This window comes from Castanea sativa, chromosome 4 (genome assembly GCF_040712315.1).
Source record: "Castanea sativa cultivar Marrone di Chiusa Pesio chromosome 4, ASM4071231v1".
NCBI lineage: Eukaryota > Viridiplantae > Streptophyta > Magnoliopsida > Fagales > Fagaceae > Castanea > Castanea sativa.
The window spans coordinates 16,616,033-16,636,010 of NC_134016.1; the positions used below are offsets into that span (position 1 = coordinate 16,616,033).

General features: G+C 31.2%; 1 protein-coding gene across 10 annotated transcripts; it reads left to right on the forward strand.

The window, feature by feature from the left end:
* The first annotated feature begins 344 nt into the window (after positions 1-344).
* Positions 345-5,021, forward strand: LOC142630768 (uncharacterized). Of its 10 annotated transcripts, none has more exons than XR_012843431.1 (6): positions 364-581; positions 694-744; positions 2,113-2,195; positions 2,391-2,484; positions 3,264-3,292; positions 3,634-4,099. XR_012843431.1 is itself a non-coding variant. In XM_075804812.1 (5 exons), the coding sequence occupies exons 1-4, from the start codon at positions 459-461 to the stop codon at positions 2,439-2,441; spliced, it is 321 nt and encodes a 106-aa protein (XP_075660927.1). In that variant the 5' UTR covers positions 364-458; the 3' UTR covers positions 2,442-2,484; positions 3,264-4,099. The 10 variants fall into 10 exon arrangements, 1 of the variants encoding a protein (XP_075660927.1); XR_012843432.1 differs by having other exon boundaries at positions 4,060-4,099; XR_012843438.1 differs by lacking the exon at positions 3,634-4,099 and adding an exon at positions 4,315-5,021 and having other exon boundaries at positions 345-744.
* The last annotated feature ends 14,957 nt before the right edge of the window (positions 5,022-19,978 follow it).

The window sequence follows — 19,978 nt, forward strand, 5'->3', positions numbered from 1 at the left end:
AGTGGATTCTCCAATGCTCTGGACGACCTTTGGACAAGGAGGCAACTGAGGGTGAACTAAAAATCTAACTCCAACTCGTCCTTTAGGGCGTCTAGAGACGAAGGAATGTCCCTCTTAAGGGCATCTAGAGAAGAACAAGACCCACAGTAGTCGAACTATGTGTGTCAGTGTGCGCGTGCATATATATATATATATATATATAGTTTTGGGTACAGTACTCTCTCTAATCTTAACCATTAATTTATCATTGTTTCAATCCTGGCCATTCATTTAATTTTAATGAGAACCTGTTACTGGTAAAGTAGGTCAGGGTATATAAACGAAAAAAATATCGGATGGTTCCTATCTCAGCTTTTTTCTCTTTCTCTTGCGTTCTCTTCTTGTTCCTCTGGTTCTCCGATTCTTTCTTCTTCCTTTCTCAGATTTTGCTCTTGCGTTCACTCCACTCCCTTATATTCATGGTCACATTATATTCCTATTTTTCTATCATTCTAGGTAAGATAGAAAATGCTACAAAATTTTACAAAGGTTTCCGATCTGCAAATCAGAAGCAGTTTGAAGATAGAGATAGGTTGTTGCAGGTAATTCATCTCTACAATACAATTCTGTCGTTTCTTGCCCTGTTGAGTGAGGAGAAATCATAGGACCTGATATCAAGCAGTGATTTTCATGGCAAAAAAATCGTTCTTCTAGAAAACAAATCCATATCTAGCAGAAGAAATTTCCGACTCTAACCATCCTCAGGTGTGTATTTCTTAGTCTAGATCCCTACCTCTAGATTGGCAAAATATGGGTTCTTTAATTCTCTGTAGGTCAGGTATCTATTTGGGGAAAAAAATTTCTTTGGTTTTTTCAATTCAATTAATAATAGAAATTTATGCCATGTAATTGATATTTGACATGTACATGCCATAAGGTTCTTTTCCTCTCTTTTTTCTTTCGATTTTCTTGGATTTTATGATGTGAGAAGATAATGTTGAATTGTGATTGAGTTAGTAAATAGGATTCAGGATGGAGGAATTTTTTGCATTTAAATTTTGGGTTTTTTTAAAAAAAAATTTATTTTTATATATAAGAGTGCTTATGCATATACATGTTTGTAAAAATAACAAAAAGGGCTTTTGTTTATTTATTTAATTTTTTTTCCTCTATGCATAATATTTCATTTCCTTAGTTACTTAATAGGCCATTGTAATGTTTTTGATGTGTTTGGATTCGGTTGGCTTCTTGTCATGGCAATAGCTATGCTTTGCCATGCTTGGCGGAGCTTTGCATTTGAGCCTGAGGATAATGTCTTAATTCTTCTGAAAAAGAAAGAAAATCATGTCTAGTATTCTATGTTAATGATATACTCGTGTTCTTAGTGTTTTTAGAGAAATAACCTTTATTGGTCCGAAGGTCTACACGTGGAAATTATCATGATGACTATTATGATCATCATCATCATAGTTTCCATATGTAAACCTTTGAAAATGATAATAAATAGTCAAAATAAGAACTTATGGAACCTTGGTATGAAAGTAGTAATAATTCTAGAGACTTACATCTTTGTTCCATAAAAAAATAGAAACAAGCTGTCCTAACTCCTAGCAGACGTAGTAATTCAGCAAAAAAAAAAAAAAAACAGAACAGAAAAAATGATGTTTTAATTCATAAAAGCGGAGAACTTAAATAGTTTGCATTTTTGAAATAAATATTATATTAATGGGTACACCAATGTTTGCACTGTAATTTTCATCTAGGACTTCAGAATATGAGGACAATTATGCAGAATGCAAAAGAACTCTTGAGGTTTATATCCATGAGATTTGCCTCTCATTAAATGGAAGTAATAGTTGCTCTGTTTGCCAAAACAGTCAGGTGACTTCTACACTAAATTGGTATCATGAATACTGTTGATATTAAAGACTAAAGTTCAAGTTATATAAAATACAATTCTTCAATTGGCTTAAGAAATTTGTTGGTTTTTGAAGGGTGCACTAGTTGGTTCACACTAGGGGAGTTGCCGTTTATACAATACATCTAGAAAGCTCTCTTTGTGTGCATGGTTGGTTTAGTCAAGTTTTTTGTGCACTAACTGTTAATAACTTCTTTATCTGTTCATACTTTCAGAGAATAAAATGCAACAAAAAAGCCAAATCAATCTGCAGAATAAGAAGAAGAAATCTCATCACAAGAAAATCTCTGGTTTCCAGGTAATCTGGTGGCTCTACCATCTTGTACTTTTTATGAGATTATTATAAATTCAACTACAATTAACTTGCCGATTTCTTTCTATTTTACTCTCTCCTTGTTCAGCTGATTTTCACTTGTAAAGATGGTTTGTATGCCTACTTTGAGAGACAAGTTTGGTTGATACTTTTCAGTTGTTGATCAGTTTATCTAAACAGTTTGCTCCAGGTAGTTCATCAATAGTTCTCATCACATCTGCAGATTCATGAATTTGGGTTGTTGACGGTATTGATCTGGTTCACAAGTTTAAAGGTATAAATAAGATACATCAAATTGTGTCTTCATTTGTTGTTGTTACTTTTTTTTTTTTTTTTTTTTTTTTTATTAACATGAAAATGCTTGATACATGAAATTTTTCTCTTAAACCTGGTTGACACAATTAATATCATTGTACCTCCAAAAGTTGATGCATTTCTTCTTTTCCTAGAGTTCTCAATGGTACTTTCATTATGCAAAGTGTTAAAAATTGCTTTGAACTTAATGGCCCTGGTACTCCATGGCTAACTCTTAGATTTAGGCTGTTATAGTTCTGACTTGCAACTATTAAAATATTGTAAATATTTGATCTTTAGGAAGGACAATGGTTAAGTCACTAATTTGGAGAGCAAGAACCTATTGTTAAGCCACTCTGGATCACAATTTTCTTTTTAAAAACCATTATAGTAGCCTTTTAGTTACAATACGCTAAACCTGTGACCTTTGGAAATATGGTGTAGCACGAATGTGCTTGACTTGGCGCTCTTTAGAGGCATGTAGAACTTACCTATAAAAGAAACTACATAATAAATTAGTTGAACTTTTCAATAAAATTACTTATCAAAAAAATAAATTAACAAATTAGTTGGAAAAAAACTTGCTGTCAAAAGGCATGAATCTTTGAGTTGGACCTTATAAAAAACTTATCAATATTTTGTTATAAATTTTAAGGATATTGATTTATTTTTAACTCTTGTGTTCCTTCTATGTTTATCACTTTAGTCATAATGTCTTTATTATATGCTTTATTTGATAAATTCCCCTTTGATGTGCAGAAAACTACCAGAATTCTCTATGCAATGAGGTGTGCTCTTATGAACATCTCATTTTTCTAAGTGTTGATAGTTATACCATGTAAATGCAGATACTTTAGTTACCACTTGAGCTGCAAAAGGGACAATAAGGAATTCTTACAAGTTAGAATTGCCATGTTGAGAACTTAGGAATGAATAATCTAGACATGTAGACCAATTGCAAGATGCATTTGATTGTCTCTTTTATAATTATTGCCATGATGGTATTCATATATAGATGTGAAGAAACACATTGTAGTGGATTTCTTTGTAAATGAATTTTTTCCTTCTTATGATGAGCAAGTAGCAGAGTAGGTAGAAGTCAAGATACTTATAATGGATTTCTTTGTAGTTTTTCAGCTTTCGTTAGGTACTTTACAACAAGAGACTTCTTTGTAGTGCATGAAACTGGGTTGCATATCATTTCACGTTATCGTTATTATGAGGTAAAAAACACGATATTTAGCTCCTAGTGCAAGTAGGTGGTATGTTTTCTTTGGACCATCTATGGCATATACAAATAGAACTAATGAATTATTTATCCTTTCGTATATGAACTTGTGGAAAATGGTTTCATATAGCATTCAGATCAAGAGAGCAAAAATATTATAACACCCAAAATTTGCCCAATCAATGCAAACAATAAAATAAAATAAAAAATTACATTAGTTTATGTATCAATTGTGCAAAATATGAAATTTAAAATTTCAAAATATTTTAAAATAAATGGCTGAGAAGGGGTCATATGTGATGTTTGTTCTATTGAATGACTTTTCAGGGCTAACTCAACTATATGGCCGTGTGCTAACTACTTCCTGGTATTGCAGTTTTCAAGCTATAACAAGTTTTGTCCATGTTTAAAGATTGTTTTGAGAAAATTTTGTGGATACATAATGTCTTTCATTTCTACATAAGTTTATCACTAATACAATCATCACATAATGTCCTACTTTTTTTTTCCCATTTCCTTTGTTTTATTGTCCAATTTATTTTATTTAAGTTAACTCATTGTTTCTTCTTTTTTTCTCCTTAGAAAAATACAAAAGTATGTGCTTATAAAAACAAAGTTATTGACAATTGGAGGACATTGAGATCTTGTGTGGGAGGAATAGAGATCCTAGAGTTGGTGCAAAATATATGGACGATGCAGTTGAAGTTATAATTGAGGAAGGAGAAAAGTGATGAATTCTCCTATTGCACAACAACACGTCAACATTTGGTATCAATAAGTTATGCAATTGAACCTTGCCAAAGAAAAAAGAGTAGAAAATATCCACTTTGAAACAATTTTTTAGTTTGAGATTTTGAATGTTGTTAAAAAAAAAAAAAAACCCATGTATTTTGGGTATTCTCTCTCTCTCTCTCTCTCTCTCTCTCTAAAATATTTTAGTTGGCAAGAGTTGGGGAGACATTTTTTTAGTTGGCTATGATGGAAGATATTTAATCATTATCTTGTCAATTGGTCTATCAATGGCTTTTTTGTTTTAAATTTTGTGTAAAAAATGTATATTTTGAATATTTTATCGTCTTTATTGAAATGGAACTTTTTAGCTGTTGAAAACTTTGAAACAATTTTTTAGTTTGAGATTTTAAATGTGGAGAAAAAAACTCATGCATTTGGGTTCTCTCTTTATGTTGATATAAAACATTTTAGTTGTCAATAGTTTGCAAAAAAAAATTTAGTTGGCTATGATGACAGATTTTTAGCCATTATCTTGTCAATTGGATTATCAATGGCTTTTTTATTAGCTCATGTATTTACTAAAAAATGTTACTAAAATTAAAATGTAGAAGGTTTAAGAAAAATAATTGTAAGGGAGCAGTTTGGATCCTAAGCCCAAAAGCTAAAAGGATTAAGGCCCAAATAGCTCAATACAATGAATTTGTAGAGGGTTGATTAGCAACTAGGCTTTAATAAGTTGGACAACAATTATAGTGAGTCTAGATGACAAGAAAACAAAGATAAACAGGTTTTATTCAAAGAAAATTTTCCTCGGCATAGTCTGAGGAGAATAGTTCTTGTATATATTTTTCTTGAATTTGGTTACAAATTCAATTCTTATTGTTACAGTGTTTTTCTCTATAGATTCTCAGATGGATCTAGTATAATGGTGTCTTTCTTCCTTATATTCCTTTCTTTTGCTTCATCTCCACCCTCCACGTGTAGGTCAAGTTGCTTGCTTTGATCCCTATCCCATCAGCACATTTCTAAAATCTTTGGAGATAGTTGTAAGGCTGAATATTACTATTCAGGTATTACCTCCGCATGAATGCGGCTAGAGAGTTAGTTGCAGAGCATTTAATGCGGTGATGATAGCTTTCTCTTAGATATTTTTTAGCTTCCATTTGTCTTATTTCCTCCCGATGTATATCATTACCGTTAGAATCATCCGGAGTGTTGCTCTTGATGACAAATCAAACCTTTTGACATCTGCTTTGCTAAGTTGGTGAGGCATTTCTCCGTGGACTACCTTCCCAAACCTTCATAGCCAGAACCTTCCATAATTCACTGATTTGTACTTCTTTACTAACATCTATTTGTCATCAGACTACTAAATGTCCTCAGACAAGCCCCACAACTCAATATACATTCTGGAGCCTTCTAGCCCTACAATAATAATTGGAAAAAATATTTTATTGATTTTTAAATTCAAATCTAAATCCAAATTTAAGTATCCAAACAATGGAATTTCAAATCCTTCATTGTATAAAAAGACCCAAACAAGGAATTTAAAAATCAATAGATTTCAAATCAAGGCTTTTCAAATCCATTAATTTTAAAATCAACGGGTTTCAAATCAAGCAAATAGAGTGATTGTATAAAAATTTTATTGTCATTTTGGTCTTGCAAATAGAGTTTTTAGGAGGTATTTTGGTCATTTTTAGATTTCAAGGGTCCTTAGGTCATTTTTTAGGTTTCAAAGGTATTTCGATAAGTTTCTAGGTTTCGAGGGCATTACGGTCATTTTTTAGGTTTCATGGTCATTTAGGTCATTTTTTTAGTAGCTAAGAGTATTTCGATTATTTTTTAAGGTTTAAAGGGTATTGCAGTCATTTATTAGGTTTTAGGGTCATTTCGGTCATTTTTTAGGTTTTAATGATATCCCAATAATTTTTTAGAGTTTTGGGGTTATTTTGGTAAATTTTAAGTGTTCATATGCGTTTTGGTAATTTTAGTATATTTAAGGGTATTTCAGAAATTTTAGAGATTTTAGGGGTATTTTTGTTATATATATTTGTCAATTATTAGATAATTCGATGGCATTGGATTGGGTTGGCTACGCCCATATGTAATATTGGTAAGGTTTATTGTGACGACGGAACTGTCAAATATGAGTAAAAAAAAAAAAAAAAACCCAATGATTGTAACAAAAATATGGTCATGTGTGATATTTGTACTGCCCAATGTGACAATGAAACCATCAAATGTGAGAAAAAAAATAAGGGAATCACCGAACGTGACAAAAGTACAGTCACTTGTGATGTTGGTACTGCACAATTTGAGGATAGTATTATCAAATGTGAGAAAAAAAATATGAGTACAACCAAATGTGGCAAAAGTATGGTCAAATGTTATGTTAATATTGCCCAATGTGACAATGGAACCATCAAATGTGAGAAAAAAATAAGGGAACCACCGAATGTGACAAAAGTACAGCCACATGTGATGTTGGTAACACCCAATGTAATAATGGAACTGTCAAATGTGAGGAAAAATTCAAGTACCACCAAATGTGAGAAATGTACGATCAAATGTGATGTTGGTACTGTCCAATGTGATAATGGAACCATCAAATGTGAGAAAAAAAAAATACCTAATGTGACAAAAGTACAATCCCATGTAATGTTGGTACTGCATAATGTGATGATGGTACCATCAAATATGAGAAAAATTAAAGGAACCACCGAATGTGACAAAAGTACAGTTACATGTAATGTTGGTACTGCACAATGTGAGGATGATACTTTCAAATGTGAGAAACCAAATGTGAGAAAAAAACTATCACATCTGATGTTGGAACTGTACAATATGAGGATGAAACCATTAAATGTGAGAAAAAAGTAAGAGAACCACTAAATGTGAGAAAAGAACTGTCACATGTGATATTGAAACTACACAATATGAGGATGAAACCGTCAAATGTAAGAAAAAGATAACCTGGCATAGCAAGTTACCTACTAGTGGGTACCATAAAATTTCCCATTATATATATATATATATATGTATGTATGTATGTATGTATGTATGTATGTATATGAAATTTATTGACGTGTGCCCTTATGACATATATTAATAATCTATTTCGAATTGTTTTTTATGAAAAATAAAAAAATAATTCACTATTTTGATAATTTTTTTAATTTTTCATAAAAACTTTTTTAAAATAGATAATTAATGTGTGTTAAAAAGTACACATTAACTAGACCATATATATATATATATATATGGACACACACATACTACCAGATAAACATGCATTTAACAAAAAAGGAAAAGTACACAAGGACATGACCAATACATCAGGCTTATACAAAATTTGGATTTAGCCTGCACTTGTAAACTGGAAAGCAAGTAGTGACATAAGCTGGGTCTATCACATGGGCAATTACTTCCTTAGGAACAAAAAGAAAGCCGGTAGTTAAGCCCTGAAGCCGAAGCTGGTTTAAGTCTGAGGTCAGGTTCTGTTCAAGCCATTAAAAGAGTGAGTGCAAATTTATGCGTAAAACTTATGTTTTATACTATCTAATAAGTAATTGCTATATCAATATTTTATTTAAAATTTAATATATTCTACTATACTTAATAATATCTTAATAAATTTTTAATTTAGTTGAATTTATATATGGGTATTAAAATTAATTAGGTGTAGTTGTACTTATTCTTAAATATGTGATTAAATAATGTGGCATATTAGGATTAAAGAAATAAAACATAAATTTTACACTACGTTTTTACAGAATTTAATCTCTAAAGAAACTCTAATAAACTATCAACAAATACATGTTATATTATTTTATGTATAAATTAAATGATAAATAGTACCATATTTAAACAGGTACACATACAATTATTATCCTGTCCGATATAATAATTATTAGGTGATAAAAACTTACTTAAATTGTCGTCCACAACAATACTGAAGTACCTACTGATTAGGTACCGTAATAGGAAAAACGATTTTGATTTCTTTGTCTTTGGAATCTAATGAAACAATGTTTTTTCTTTTTCTTTTTTCTATTTCTATTTCTTTAGTAAGATTTTATTATGGATGTGATGTGAGAAGTAAAGATAGCAATGGGGCGGATTGGGGCCGGAGGATGGAATTTTCGTTCCCACCCTGCATGGTTGTTGCCCTTCCCCGTCCCTGGCTCGCCCTGGGGTGCGGGGGGCAAACTACCTTTCCCCATCTCTGCCCCTTGGAGCCTCGCAGAGACACGCCCTGCCCCGCCCCTAATACAATTTTATATATATAAATAAATTTTTTGGTACAATAATATAAATCACAACAAAACAAAATGTTTTAAAATCTAAGCATTTAAATAAACCAAGTATTTAAATAGTCTAATACGTAATAACATAATTCAAAATTTCTTATAACAAACTAAACATTGTCTTTGCATGAACAGAATCATCAATGATAATTGACTAGTTCTTTAACAAAATAAACATAAAAAAATAAACATTGTCTTATATCAAATAAAAATTGACTAGTTTTTTAAGAATAAGTTTCGCTTTCTCCCAATGTATTGACACCACTTTCTTCTTTATCATCAAAATCATCAAGGATGTTTTGGAATGTATTAGCTTCAATTCCATCTACAATAGATGAAAGGTTTAAAAAAAGTAAAACAAATTCAATCAAACAATTGAAAAAATACAGTGAAGAATGCAACAACATAAAATCATTAAATAGATTAACTAGTAAATTTCATTACCTTTGATTTCAGCCCATAACCAATTTTGAGCACACATCAATGCCTCCACATTCTTTGCATGAAGTTTACTGCGATGTGGACTTAGCAGCCTACCACTCGTGCTAAATGCTGACTCTAAAGCAACGGTTGGCACTGGAATGGCTAGGATATCCCTTGCAATACATTGCAAAGTAGGATACTTAGGCCCATTAGATTTCCACCATGCCAAAATATCAAACTCCAAAGTTCTTGGCATTAGATCATCCTCAAGGTAATGCTCCAACTCCAATTTAATACTCCCACCCTTTTTTTTTTTTTTTCCTGACTAAGATATCTTTCAAAGTCCATAAGGGAGTCATCAACTTGTGGATCCTGACTTACACAAGTGCCACGAGTACCTTCCCTACCCATTCTCCCAGAAGTATAGTCACGAATCATTTCATAGCAAGTATCTCTAACTCTTTGAATTTCATTTTCAGCTTCATCACCATAAATAAGAGGAAAATAATATTCCAACAATTCAATCTTATATCTTGGGTCTAAAATGGTTGCCACAACCATAACACCATGAATCACATTCCGATAACAGTCAAATTTTTCTAACATTTTAAATGCCACACTCCTAATTATATCACTTGGGTTTGTGAACCAAGAATTCGAAGCAATTTTTATTTCACACACCTTAGGAAAAAAAAAGAATAGCTGTAGGATATGAGGTACCTAAGAATAGCTCTGTAACCTTGTAAAACAATGTCAATCTCTCACATATACTACTTACCATCTCCCATTCTTCCTCTTTTGGAATGCACTTATAAGATGACTCCCTTTGACTCAATCAAAAAAAGACATCTCGATACTTTATAGCAGTAGAAAGCATAAGATAGGTAGAGTTCTAGCGAGTCTTTCAATCAAGGGCTAATTCTATGGTACATTCAACATGTAATTGTCGAGTCGTATCTGTAAACTGTTGCCATCTTTTTTTGATCCAGTCCAAAATCCCACACTCTCACGAACCTTCTCAATGCATGATCTAATAATATTCAAACCATCCTGAACAATCAAATTAAGAACATGTGCTGCACAACGCATATGCAACATTGATCCACGCATAACAAAGGTACTACATTGAAGCTTGTCTAGTATAATATTTATAACTACATCATTGGTACTGCAATTGTCCACGGTCATAGTAGATAACTTCCTATCAATGTTCCATTCCAACAAGGTTTGTAAAAGGACATCAGAAAGCACTTCTTTTGTATGTGAAGATGGCAGATAAATAAACCTAAAATAAGAAATTTAAATTATTAAAACTAACAGTGAAATAAGTTCACACTTGCCATTGAGTCCACGTTATGTTGATCCCTCACCAAATTTTTTTGTTTCATATCCCTAATGTCCTTAAACTTTTTCCTAGGACATATTTTTAAGTGGTCATGCAAATGTTTAGTACCATTTTTAGACCCCCCCTACAAGCAATCTCGTATAATAGTTGCACTCAGCTTTGTCTTTCCCATCAACTTTTCTTTTCTTAAAATGATTCCACACAACTGATTTCAACCTCCCTCGTTCCTCAGTTATCTCATTGTTAGCTTGGGCTTGGGCATCTTTTGGCCTATCCAACGGAGTTGAACAGGGAGTAGTATTATCTTCATCTACCATTATTGGAGATTGGAGCTACCATTGTTTTCACTTGAAGTCATTTTTTAAAAAATTGTTTATGATAATTTAGTAACTTAGCAATTATAAAAAAGTAATATACATACACCAAAACCTAAGCTAAAAGTCTCCAACACAAACAATGTAGAACAATGTAAAAGATAAACTTATATCACTTATGAAAAAATTCAAGTAAATTAAACCGTGTGTAATGCTTTCACACATTTCAAGGAAAAATACTATTGATAGAAAGATATAGATATAAGTATTTAACCACATTAACAAAGATAAAGTCTTTAAGATTATCAATCAAATAAGTTTTAAAAACTATGACTCTATCACATAGTAAAGAAAAAAATAAGTTGGATATAAAAATATAAATATAACCGAATAGAAGATCTCTCCCCTCTTGTGCAAAATACATAATGAAACAATGTGCAAAAACATGAAACAATGTGGGGCCAAATATATCAACAAACCTACTGCCTACTATAGCCAAATATATGAAACAACGTGCAAAAAAATGTGCAAAAAACATGAAACAAGCCTACTGCCTACTGGAAGTCTGGAAGCACCACGTAATGTGACCAGCCTTTTTTCCTTTCAACAGTGCTTCTTCAATAGCTATAAACAAAAATCCTGATTTTAGATAGAAAAAAAGAACCAAAATTTAAATTGAAAAAAATTGATTTAAGAAACACTAAAACAAAAGGAAGATAGTGAATGAGATGAACCTTGAAAAACATGTATGGACTATAGAGAAGAGGGAGGGGTCAGAGGCAGCAATAGCAATAGGGTTTTAGAATAAAATTTTTTTTATCTCACGTCTTGTACTCTTGTGTTTCACTTTAAAATTTAGTGATTTAAAGTTGGGGATAAAAATACTAAACCCATCCCCGCCCTGCCCCAGGGGGCGGAAACAAAATATTGCCCCATCCCCGCCCCACCGCTTTTGTGGAGCGGGGAAAACTTGCACGGGACGGGGCAAAATTGTCATCCCTAGGGAGGACCAGTCGACCGAACCTCTCTCCACTCACCATAGAGCAAAACCATGTGGCGCTCCAAGAAATTCAGGAATAAAAAAGAAGAAAAAGAAATTACAGATCCTATACGACCTTGTCAAATTTGTTATCTCAATAAATTCTCAATTTAGTTGAATTTGTATATTGGTATTACAATTAATTAGGTATGGTTATGCTTATTCTTAAATATGTGATAAGATGATGTGACATATTAGGATTGGAGGGGTAAAACATAAGTTTCACACTGCGTCTTTACAAAATTTAATCTCTAAAAAAATTCTAATAAACTACAAACAAATACATGTTATATTATTTTATGTATAAATTAAATGATAAAGAGTACCATATTTTAGCGTGGTACACATACAATTATTTTTAGGTGATAAATATTACCCAAGTACCTACTGATTAGGTACCGTAAAAGGAAAAACGATTTTGATTTCTTTGTCTTTGGAATATGATGAAACAATGTTTCTTTTTTCTTTTTTTCCTCTTTTTTCTATTTCTGTTTCTTATGGATGTGATGGGAGGACCAGTTGACCAGACCTCCCTCCACTCACCATAGAGCAAGACCATGTGGTGCTCTGAGAAATTTAGGAAAAAAAGAAGAAGAAAAAGAAATTATAGATCCTATACGACCTTGTCAAATTTGTCATACTCTCTAGGTATAAATTCTATATTATTATTGGATAAATTCTCTTTTTCTTAATTTCATTCTTTTTTTTTTTTGGTTGAAAGTTCATAATTTCATTCTTATCTCAGGAATCAGTAACAAAGCAAATGTCACTATAACTACTATTATATATACTAACTAGTCAAAATGCAAATATGCTGTCTTACTAGTCACAATGCAATGAGAAAAATCCTTAATGAAAGTATAATTTATACATAAAATCTGTCTAATTTTACATGGTCTTTCATGATTTTGATAATAATTGTAAATATAAAAATAAAACGTGAAAACTCTCTATTGTAATGAATAATTTATGTTTGAAAAGTTGTTACAATATTAAGTGAACAACTTTTCGTTTGATAACAACTTATTTAGTTGAAACTGAAAACTTTTTACTGAAAATACTGTAGATAAAGCTAAAAATTAGTTGAAATAGTATGGTGACACCTATGAATAGTACCAAAAAGTGCAATAAAATCCATAAATGATAGTAAAAATAAGCTAAATAGTAAAAAAAGTTGTTCAATATAAGCTATCCCAAATGCAACCAAAATTTACAACTCTTCCTATACCTTTTCTTGAGGTATCTAGGCCAACCATGTTATTACACTTAGAGCAATAGCAACGGGGGATGTAAAAAAAATACAGATATTTTACATTCTCAAACACTATTTTATCTATTTTACCAATCCATCCAACAATACACCTAACATTCCAGTTTTTATTTTTACATACAACCCAATAAAATAATATAAAGTACCTAATAAAAAAAATAAAAAGTAAGAAGAGAGAGAGAGAGTGTGAGAGGAAGAAAGAGTGTGTGAGAGATTAAAAAAATAGTTTTTTCTTTACAACCTCATGAATAGTAAGGTTGCAAATATGCAACCTTACTGTAGCTAGGATGGATAATTTTTAGGGTTTACGTACCCGAATGGAGCTTGCTTTTAAGGGTTTAGTTGCTAAAATAGCAATTGGGGGGTTTTTACAACCCCCATTACTAGTGCTCTTACAACTAAAACAAATTTAGCACCTTCTTTTAAGGAGGAAGATTGCTTAATAAAGCATAAAACGATTACCCAATATTTGCAGGTGATGTTCCCTTCATTTAAAGGCTTCTTAAGCGCTCCAAACTTTGACCACTAGTTTCCCTATTTGCCACAGTAGACTAAATCCAGATTTTATGTAAGCCATCTGGCTCTATTTTATCCTCTCTTTTTTATTTTATTTTTTTAGATACAAGATAGAAATTCTACTCTAATTTAATCTAAGTGTATATGTGTGTGAAGCTCCCTCTTGGAGACTTGAACCCCGGCCCTTGCCCCCCACACCCCACAAACACTTATACTTGTAAAGTGACCATCGCACCAAGAGTATGCGGTGGATTCTTTTTTATGAATATATGCATGTAATGAATAATCCATGTTCGAAAGTTGTTACAAATAACAAACATTTTTTTTTTGTTTATGATAGGAACAAATTACAACATTAAGTGAACAATTTGTTCAACAAAGTCTAGAACTCTTCTAAACCCTTTTTTTTTTTTTTTTTTTTTGAGGTATCTAGGCCAACCTTGCTTTTACACCTAAGCTAAAACAAATTTAGCACCTCTGTTTACGGAGGAATATTGCTCAATAAAACATAAAACGATTGCCTGATATCTATAGGTGATGTTCCTCTTATTTAGTTAGTGCTCCAAATATTAATATAAAATGGAAAATTTACTTAGAACATGGGGTGGGGTGGAGTGGGGAGGGTTTTCAAATTAAATTCAATTGACACACTTAAAGCCTCTTGACTTCTCAAAGAGGCTGGAACAATTTGTTACATTCAGTATACAAAACATGTTTTTGAGTTCTTAACTACACAAATATGAGTGTCCTTTTCCCTTACTTCCTTCAACTCATCACTCCCTATTTCCCTTACTTCTCGGAGCTAGCATCTATTTTCTTCAAGTTGGCCGGCCCCTTCGGTCCCAATGTGGTTCTGCCATTGGTTCATAATTACTTTTCTGTCTATTGATAAATTTGAAATTTGGCTTAATTGGCACATGCCCAGTCTTTTTGTGCACGTTCTAATATGTTATGTGGCAACACAGTGTAATGAATTTATTTATTTATTTATGAACAAAGTATCTTTCAAAACTAGCTGGTAGAAATCTTTCAAAACTCCTACTAAAAAATTAACATAGCTATATATTTTGAAAATCTAACTGTTTAATTGCATGTTCTTTATATTTTTAACATACATATCAAATTTCATTCAAATTGAATGTTACAAATTGAATGTTAATTATTATTCAATCTATAAACATAGGAGTATTTTTTATGCATAATTTTAAGACAAAAAAAAAAAAATCTTAAAATTAAAACATTTGATTGATGTAACTACATTTGATTGATGTAACTATTGATTTTTGATATTCTTAAAATTTTACTAGTATGAATGACATAATAAGAAAATGCATTTAAATAGTGGATTTGTCAAAATTCACATCTAATAAAAAGATATAAGGGGGGTTTAAAAGGTTTCTGCACTGCGCCACCTCTTTTCCAAAAAATGATGAAATAGAACAACCAAGGCAAAAATCATGAGACATGATGTGGGCTGTTGTGCAACACACCCCACATAGCCACATGACACCATGTGGCTATGTGGGAGGTGATGCATTAGCACCCTCACATGGCCTCCCTACCACTATATATACCCACTATTTTTGTAAAAAGAGACACAAAAATTTCGCTAGGCGAGAATTCTCTCTCTCTCTCTCTCTCTAGTTTTTCCTTAGGAAACCCTTCTCAAAATTTCCAGCCACTCTCTCCCTTCATTAAAAAAAAAAAACATTTTAAGGTAATTAAATTGTAGGAAATGAGTTAGCTTCTTTACAGCTATACACATTTTTCTTTACAGTTATCATAACATTTTATATATAAATGATTTTTTTTTTGTTCTCTTTATATTCTTGCATTTTAATTCCTTGTTCTATCTTTATATTGCTTGCACTATTTATCTATTGTTCTTCATATATTGCTTTAGTTGTATAATGCTTTATATTATTTGATTATTTCATTTACTTGTTGTATATCTATATGCCTGTGGGTTTTTTCTAGATGGGTTTCATACCTTTACCTAGACATTATATGAGAAGTACCCCTAGGGGCAACGACTCATCAACTCTAGGCATCTAGGAAAAACTATTTTGTTCTTATTTACTTGTTCCTTTATTTATCTTGTTGCTCATATTTATTTGTATATGTACATATTGTTCTATTGATCTATTTAGCTTGTTGTTCATATATTTATCTTGTTTATCTATTTATTCTATTGCTCCTATTTATCTTGTTGCTTTATTTATTGCATTTATTCATCTTAATATATTGTTCTTCCCTCCCATTTATTTATTACACTCTATATTGCTATATATATATATATATTGTGCTATACTATTGTGTTCTTCTCTCTCTCTCTCTCTCTCTCTCTCTCTCTCTCTCTCTCTCTCTCTCTCTCTCTCTCTCTCTCTCTCTCTCTCTCATAACCTAGATGGTATGCGATGGCTTAGGCCGTGGGAGTGGCCATTTTAGTTAGAAAATAAAGTCTTATCATAGACGAGTTTCTCTTAAATGGATTCCAAACCTTGTTCCCAAGCACAATATGAGTACGTTTCCTAGAGAAAGGTGATTGCTTGTACTCCCATTTCATGTTTTGGTAAAGAATCGATAAGGCATGATGTGGCAAGATTAGAACTTATTTAAGGGAAATTTTCTAAAAATTGGTTTTCCAATAAATTTTACTTTTATTTTCTTGTCTTTACATTTCTTTAAATTCCAAGTTCTTTATCTTTATTGTCTTGTCTTTAAATTTGTTTAAATTCCAAGTTCTTTATATTTATTGTCTTGTCTGTACATTTCTTAAATTCCAAGCTCCTTATATTTATTGTCTTGACTTTACATTTCTTTAGATTCTAAGTTGATAATAGCTTAATTTTGCATATTTATATCATTATTAGAAAGCATTACCATATTTATTATGAGTTAATTCATGCATTTTATAGTTGGTTTTGAAATAATGCTGAATAATCAATTTTGTGCTGAATAATCAATTTTGTGTTTAATTGAATTTTAATGCGTGAATTTGTTTTTTGTAGGAGAATGAAATTAAATAAGTGGATTTGTGCAAAGAAGAAAACTTATGGATTTTACTTTTATAAGGGCCATGATGAAGTTAAAAAAGTCCAACCCAATTAAATTTGAGTATAATTGAAGTAAGGAATCAAAGGAAATTTGCACCAAATCCAAGTTCAATTCGGATTAGAATTTCAGCTTGCATATCAGTTAGTATTAGGAGCATAACTTTCGGCTCAAATATCTAATCGAGATGATTCAAGTTGGGCTGGAAATTTAACTTAAAGGGCTACAACTTTGTAGTTTACCGAAAGTCCGAATTATGAATTTAAATGGACCAAAAACGTCGGTTAAGTTAAGTCCAAAAACTTGGGATTTTCTCCAAACATGAATTCAACTTGTAATAGGATTCATTGACATATTTAAAGGCTCTTTAGGGCAAAATTCAGAGGAGAGCTGCCTTAGAATGTAATTTAGGTTTTCTTAAAGTTTCTTTACAATTTTTAGAGTTTTATTTATGTGATGGCTTGTTAGAAGCCTTGCTAAGGTAAGGGGTGAAACCCAACTGTTTATTAGTATGTTTTTAACAATTATTTTATGGTTTTAATGTTTATGTTATTATGTTTTTGATTGATTTACTCATCTAGAAAAGTGTTTAGTTCTACATAATTCTTCTTTGGTTTATTATAGAGTCCGAGCACGTTAAATGCTTAGCATTCCCTACGAACTAATTCACTAGTTTTGTTTTGCCTAAAATCAATCAATTTCATGAAACTACCCTAAATAATTAATTCTTGAGTTTTTATTGTTAAATCATCTTACTAAGATTATCCTTCATCTGAATTTTAGTTGAGTTATAAAATAAATATTGTTAAGACTACCAATAGATGTGTTGTGTGTGGATCCCTAAACCAATATATTGTTATTTTCTTTCAATTTAAATTAACTTTACTAACCATAAAAAATCTCTTCAATTAAAATTTATTATTTTATTTTTATTTTCTTGTGGTTTGCTAATCAATTCCCTTTTCTTTGTGGATTCAACCTCGGATTTACTGAGTTATTACTTCGCGACAATCTTGTACTTAGGAGCATTATTTAAGTCGCAGCATAGTTTAGCCAACAAAAACACACAAGCTCTTTATTTTTATTGTCTTGTCTTTACATTTCTTTAAATTCCAAAGGCTTTATATTTATTATCTTGTCTTTGCATTTCTTTAAATTCCTAGCACTTTAATTTTAGTCTTTGAATTCCATTAAATTTCAATCAATTTACTTTTATGTCTTGTATTCAAATTCCTTTACTTCTAAAGCACGTTACTTTCTTGTCTTTCAATTTCTAGCACCTTTACTCATTCTTGTTGCTCTCTATTCTTTCTCATGTGTAATGTTGCCATAAAATAAAAACTTGGGTAAATAAATCTTCAAAAGCATTTTTTTTTTCTATAAAAAAATGGATTCAAAGATTTTTCTTAAAAAAAAAAAAAAGATCCTTTTTTCCCTCTTTCCGAAAATGATTTTCTTTTAAAATCCTTTTTAAAAAAAACTTTTTGAATAAGAAAAGTTTTGGATAAAAAAGGAATTAATTTTTCTACACCATGTTTTTTTCAAGAATGATAATAAACCATGAGATTTTTGAATCCAAACACTATTTCCCTGAAAATAAAACCCATGGAAACGTTTTTTAATCAATTCTTTTCTTAAGTTCTTTTTGTTCAAAATTGGAGTTTTCACCCAAAAAAAAAAACGTTTTCAATAAAAACTTTCTTTTGTTATAAAAATCATGGGATTTTTAAATCTAAACCCTTTTCTTTTAATGAAAAATCCATGAAACTTTTTAAAATCAAACTTTGCCCAAAAATTGGCATTTTTACAATTTTTTTTTAATAAAAAAAAAAACTCATTTTCTTAAAACAAAAACCATGGGGATTTTTGGATCCACCTCTTAAAAAAAAAAAAAAAACCCATGGGCACACTTTTTCTTTAAGTCAACTCTTTTCCAAAACCTTTTTTCTTTGAAATCATTGCTTTCACAAAAAGATTCTAAAATCTAAACTTTGTTTATTCAAAAGAAAACCTTTTTGTCGTCTTTTATAAAATTTAAATTGAAACTTCTTTTTCTAAAATTGGATTAAAACCATGGTTTCCAATTGAACCATGGCAACCCCTTTTCTCAAAATAAAATGGTTTTAAAATTTTTCTATTCTATCTAAAAAGAGAAATGAAGAAAATCCTTGGTTCCCAACAAACCTTAGAATCCATTTTCTTAAAAGTAAATGAAACCTTTTCTCACAAAAAAAAAAAAAAAAAAAAAAAAGAAAGAAAAAAGAAGAAGAATAAGAAGAAGAAGAAGTTTTTCCAACCTCTGTTTTCTAAAGCCAACGTTCTTTTTATAAAATTAAAAATTAAAAAAAAATCCTTTTATGAAAACAAAAAAAATCCTTTAAATCTTTAAAAACAAAAAAGGCAAACTTGTTTTTTTCTTCAAATAAACTCTTTCTTCCAACCAATCTTTTTCTCAAAATACTATGTGCATTTTATTTTAGGCAAGATTTTAAACTTCTTATGTTTTCACATCCAAGCAATTGTTGTTTTAAAAACTTTTTCTTCCTTAGAATTGCATCTTTTAGAAATTTGTGCCTATGGTTCAATTTCATCAAACCAATAGGCACCTTGAACCAATACGCATTGTGCGAGCCCAGAAAAAGACTAAGCCCACTTAGAATAGTGCAGTTAGGATTTACAAGCCCAAAGTAATTAATTTGTTAAAGTATGGGCCTCCAAGGTCAATTTTAATGCTCCCTTATGGTCCAACTGATAGATTAGAGGAAATAGGTCTAGGTGATGTGAATAAGAAGTACTAAATCTGAAAAATAACATGACCTTGGGTCTGGCTGTCGAGACAATATTCATAAAAAGTTTCAAGTCCTTAATACAGGGTGGTGCTTCACAGTTTTTTTGTTCTTTTTCTCAATTTCTAGTCCCCTTCCTTGGATGGATTTATTTCCTTTATATAGTCCATCCTATTGCATTTGAGCCCTCCACCTATACAACTCTAGGCATTAGTTTGAATACTTGTCTCATCAAGACTCTACTGGAGATGGTAGAGTGTGCTGTGAGATTACTATTCAGGGGTCATTCTTTCATTAATGCGACCAGCTGAGTTGTTACAGTGCATTGAATGTGGAGGTGATGGCTACATCTAGATATTTCCTCTTTTTTTTACTTGCACGTCGCTACTGTCTTCCTTGGTATCCTGTCCTTTGGTGTAGGTGGCTAGCTGAAGAATTCTCGAGGAGTGCTCACTCT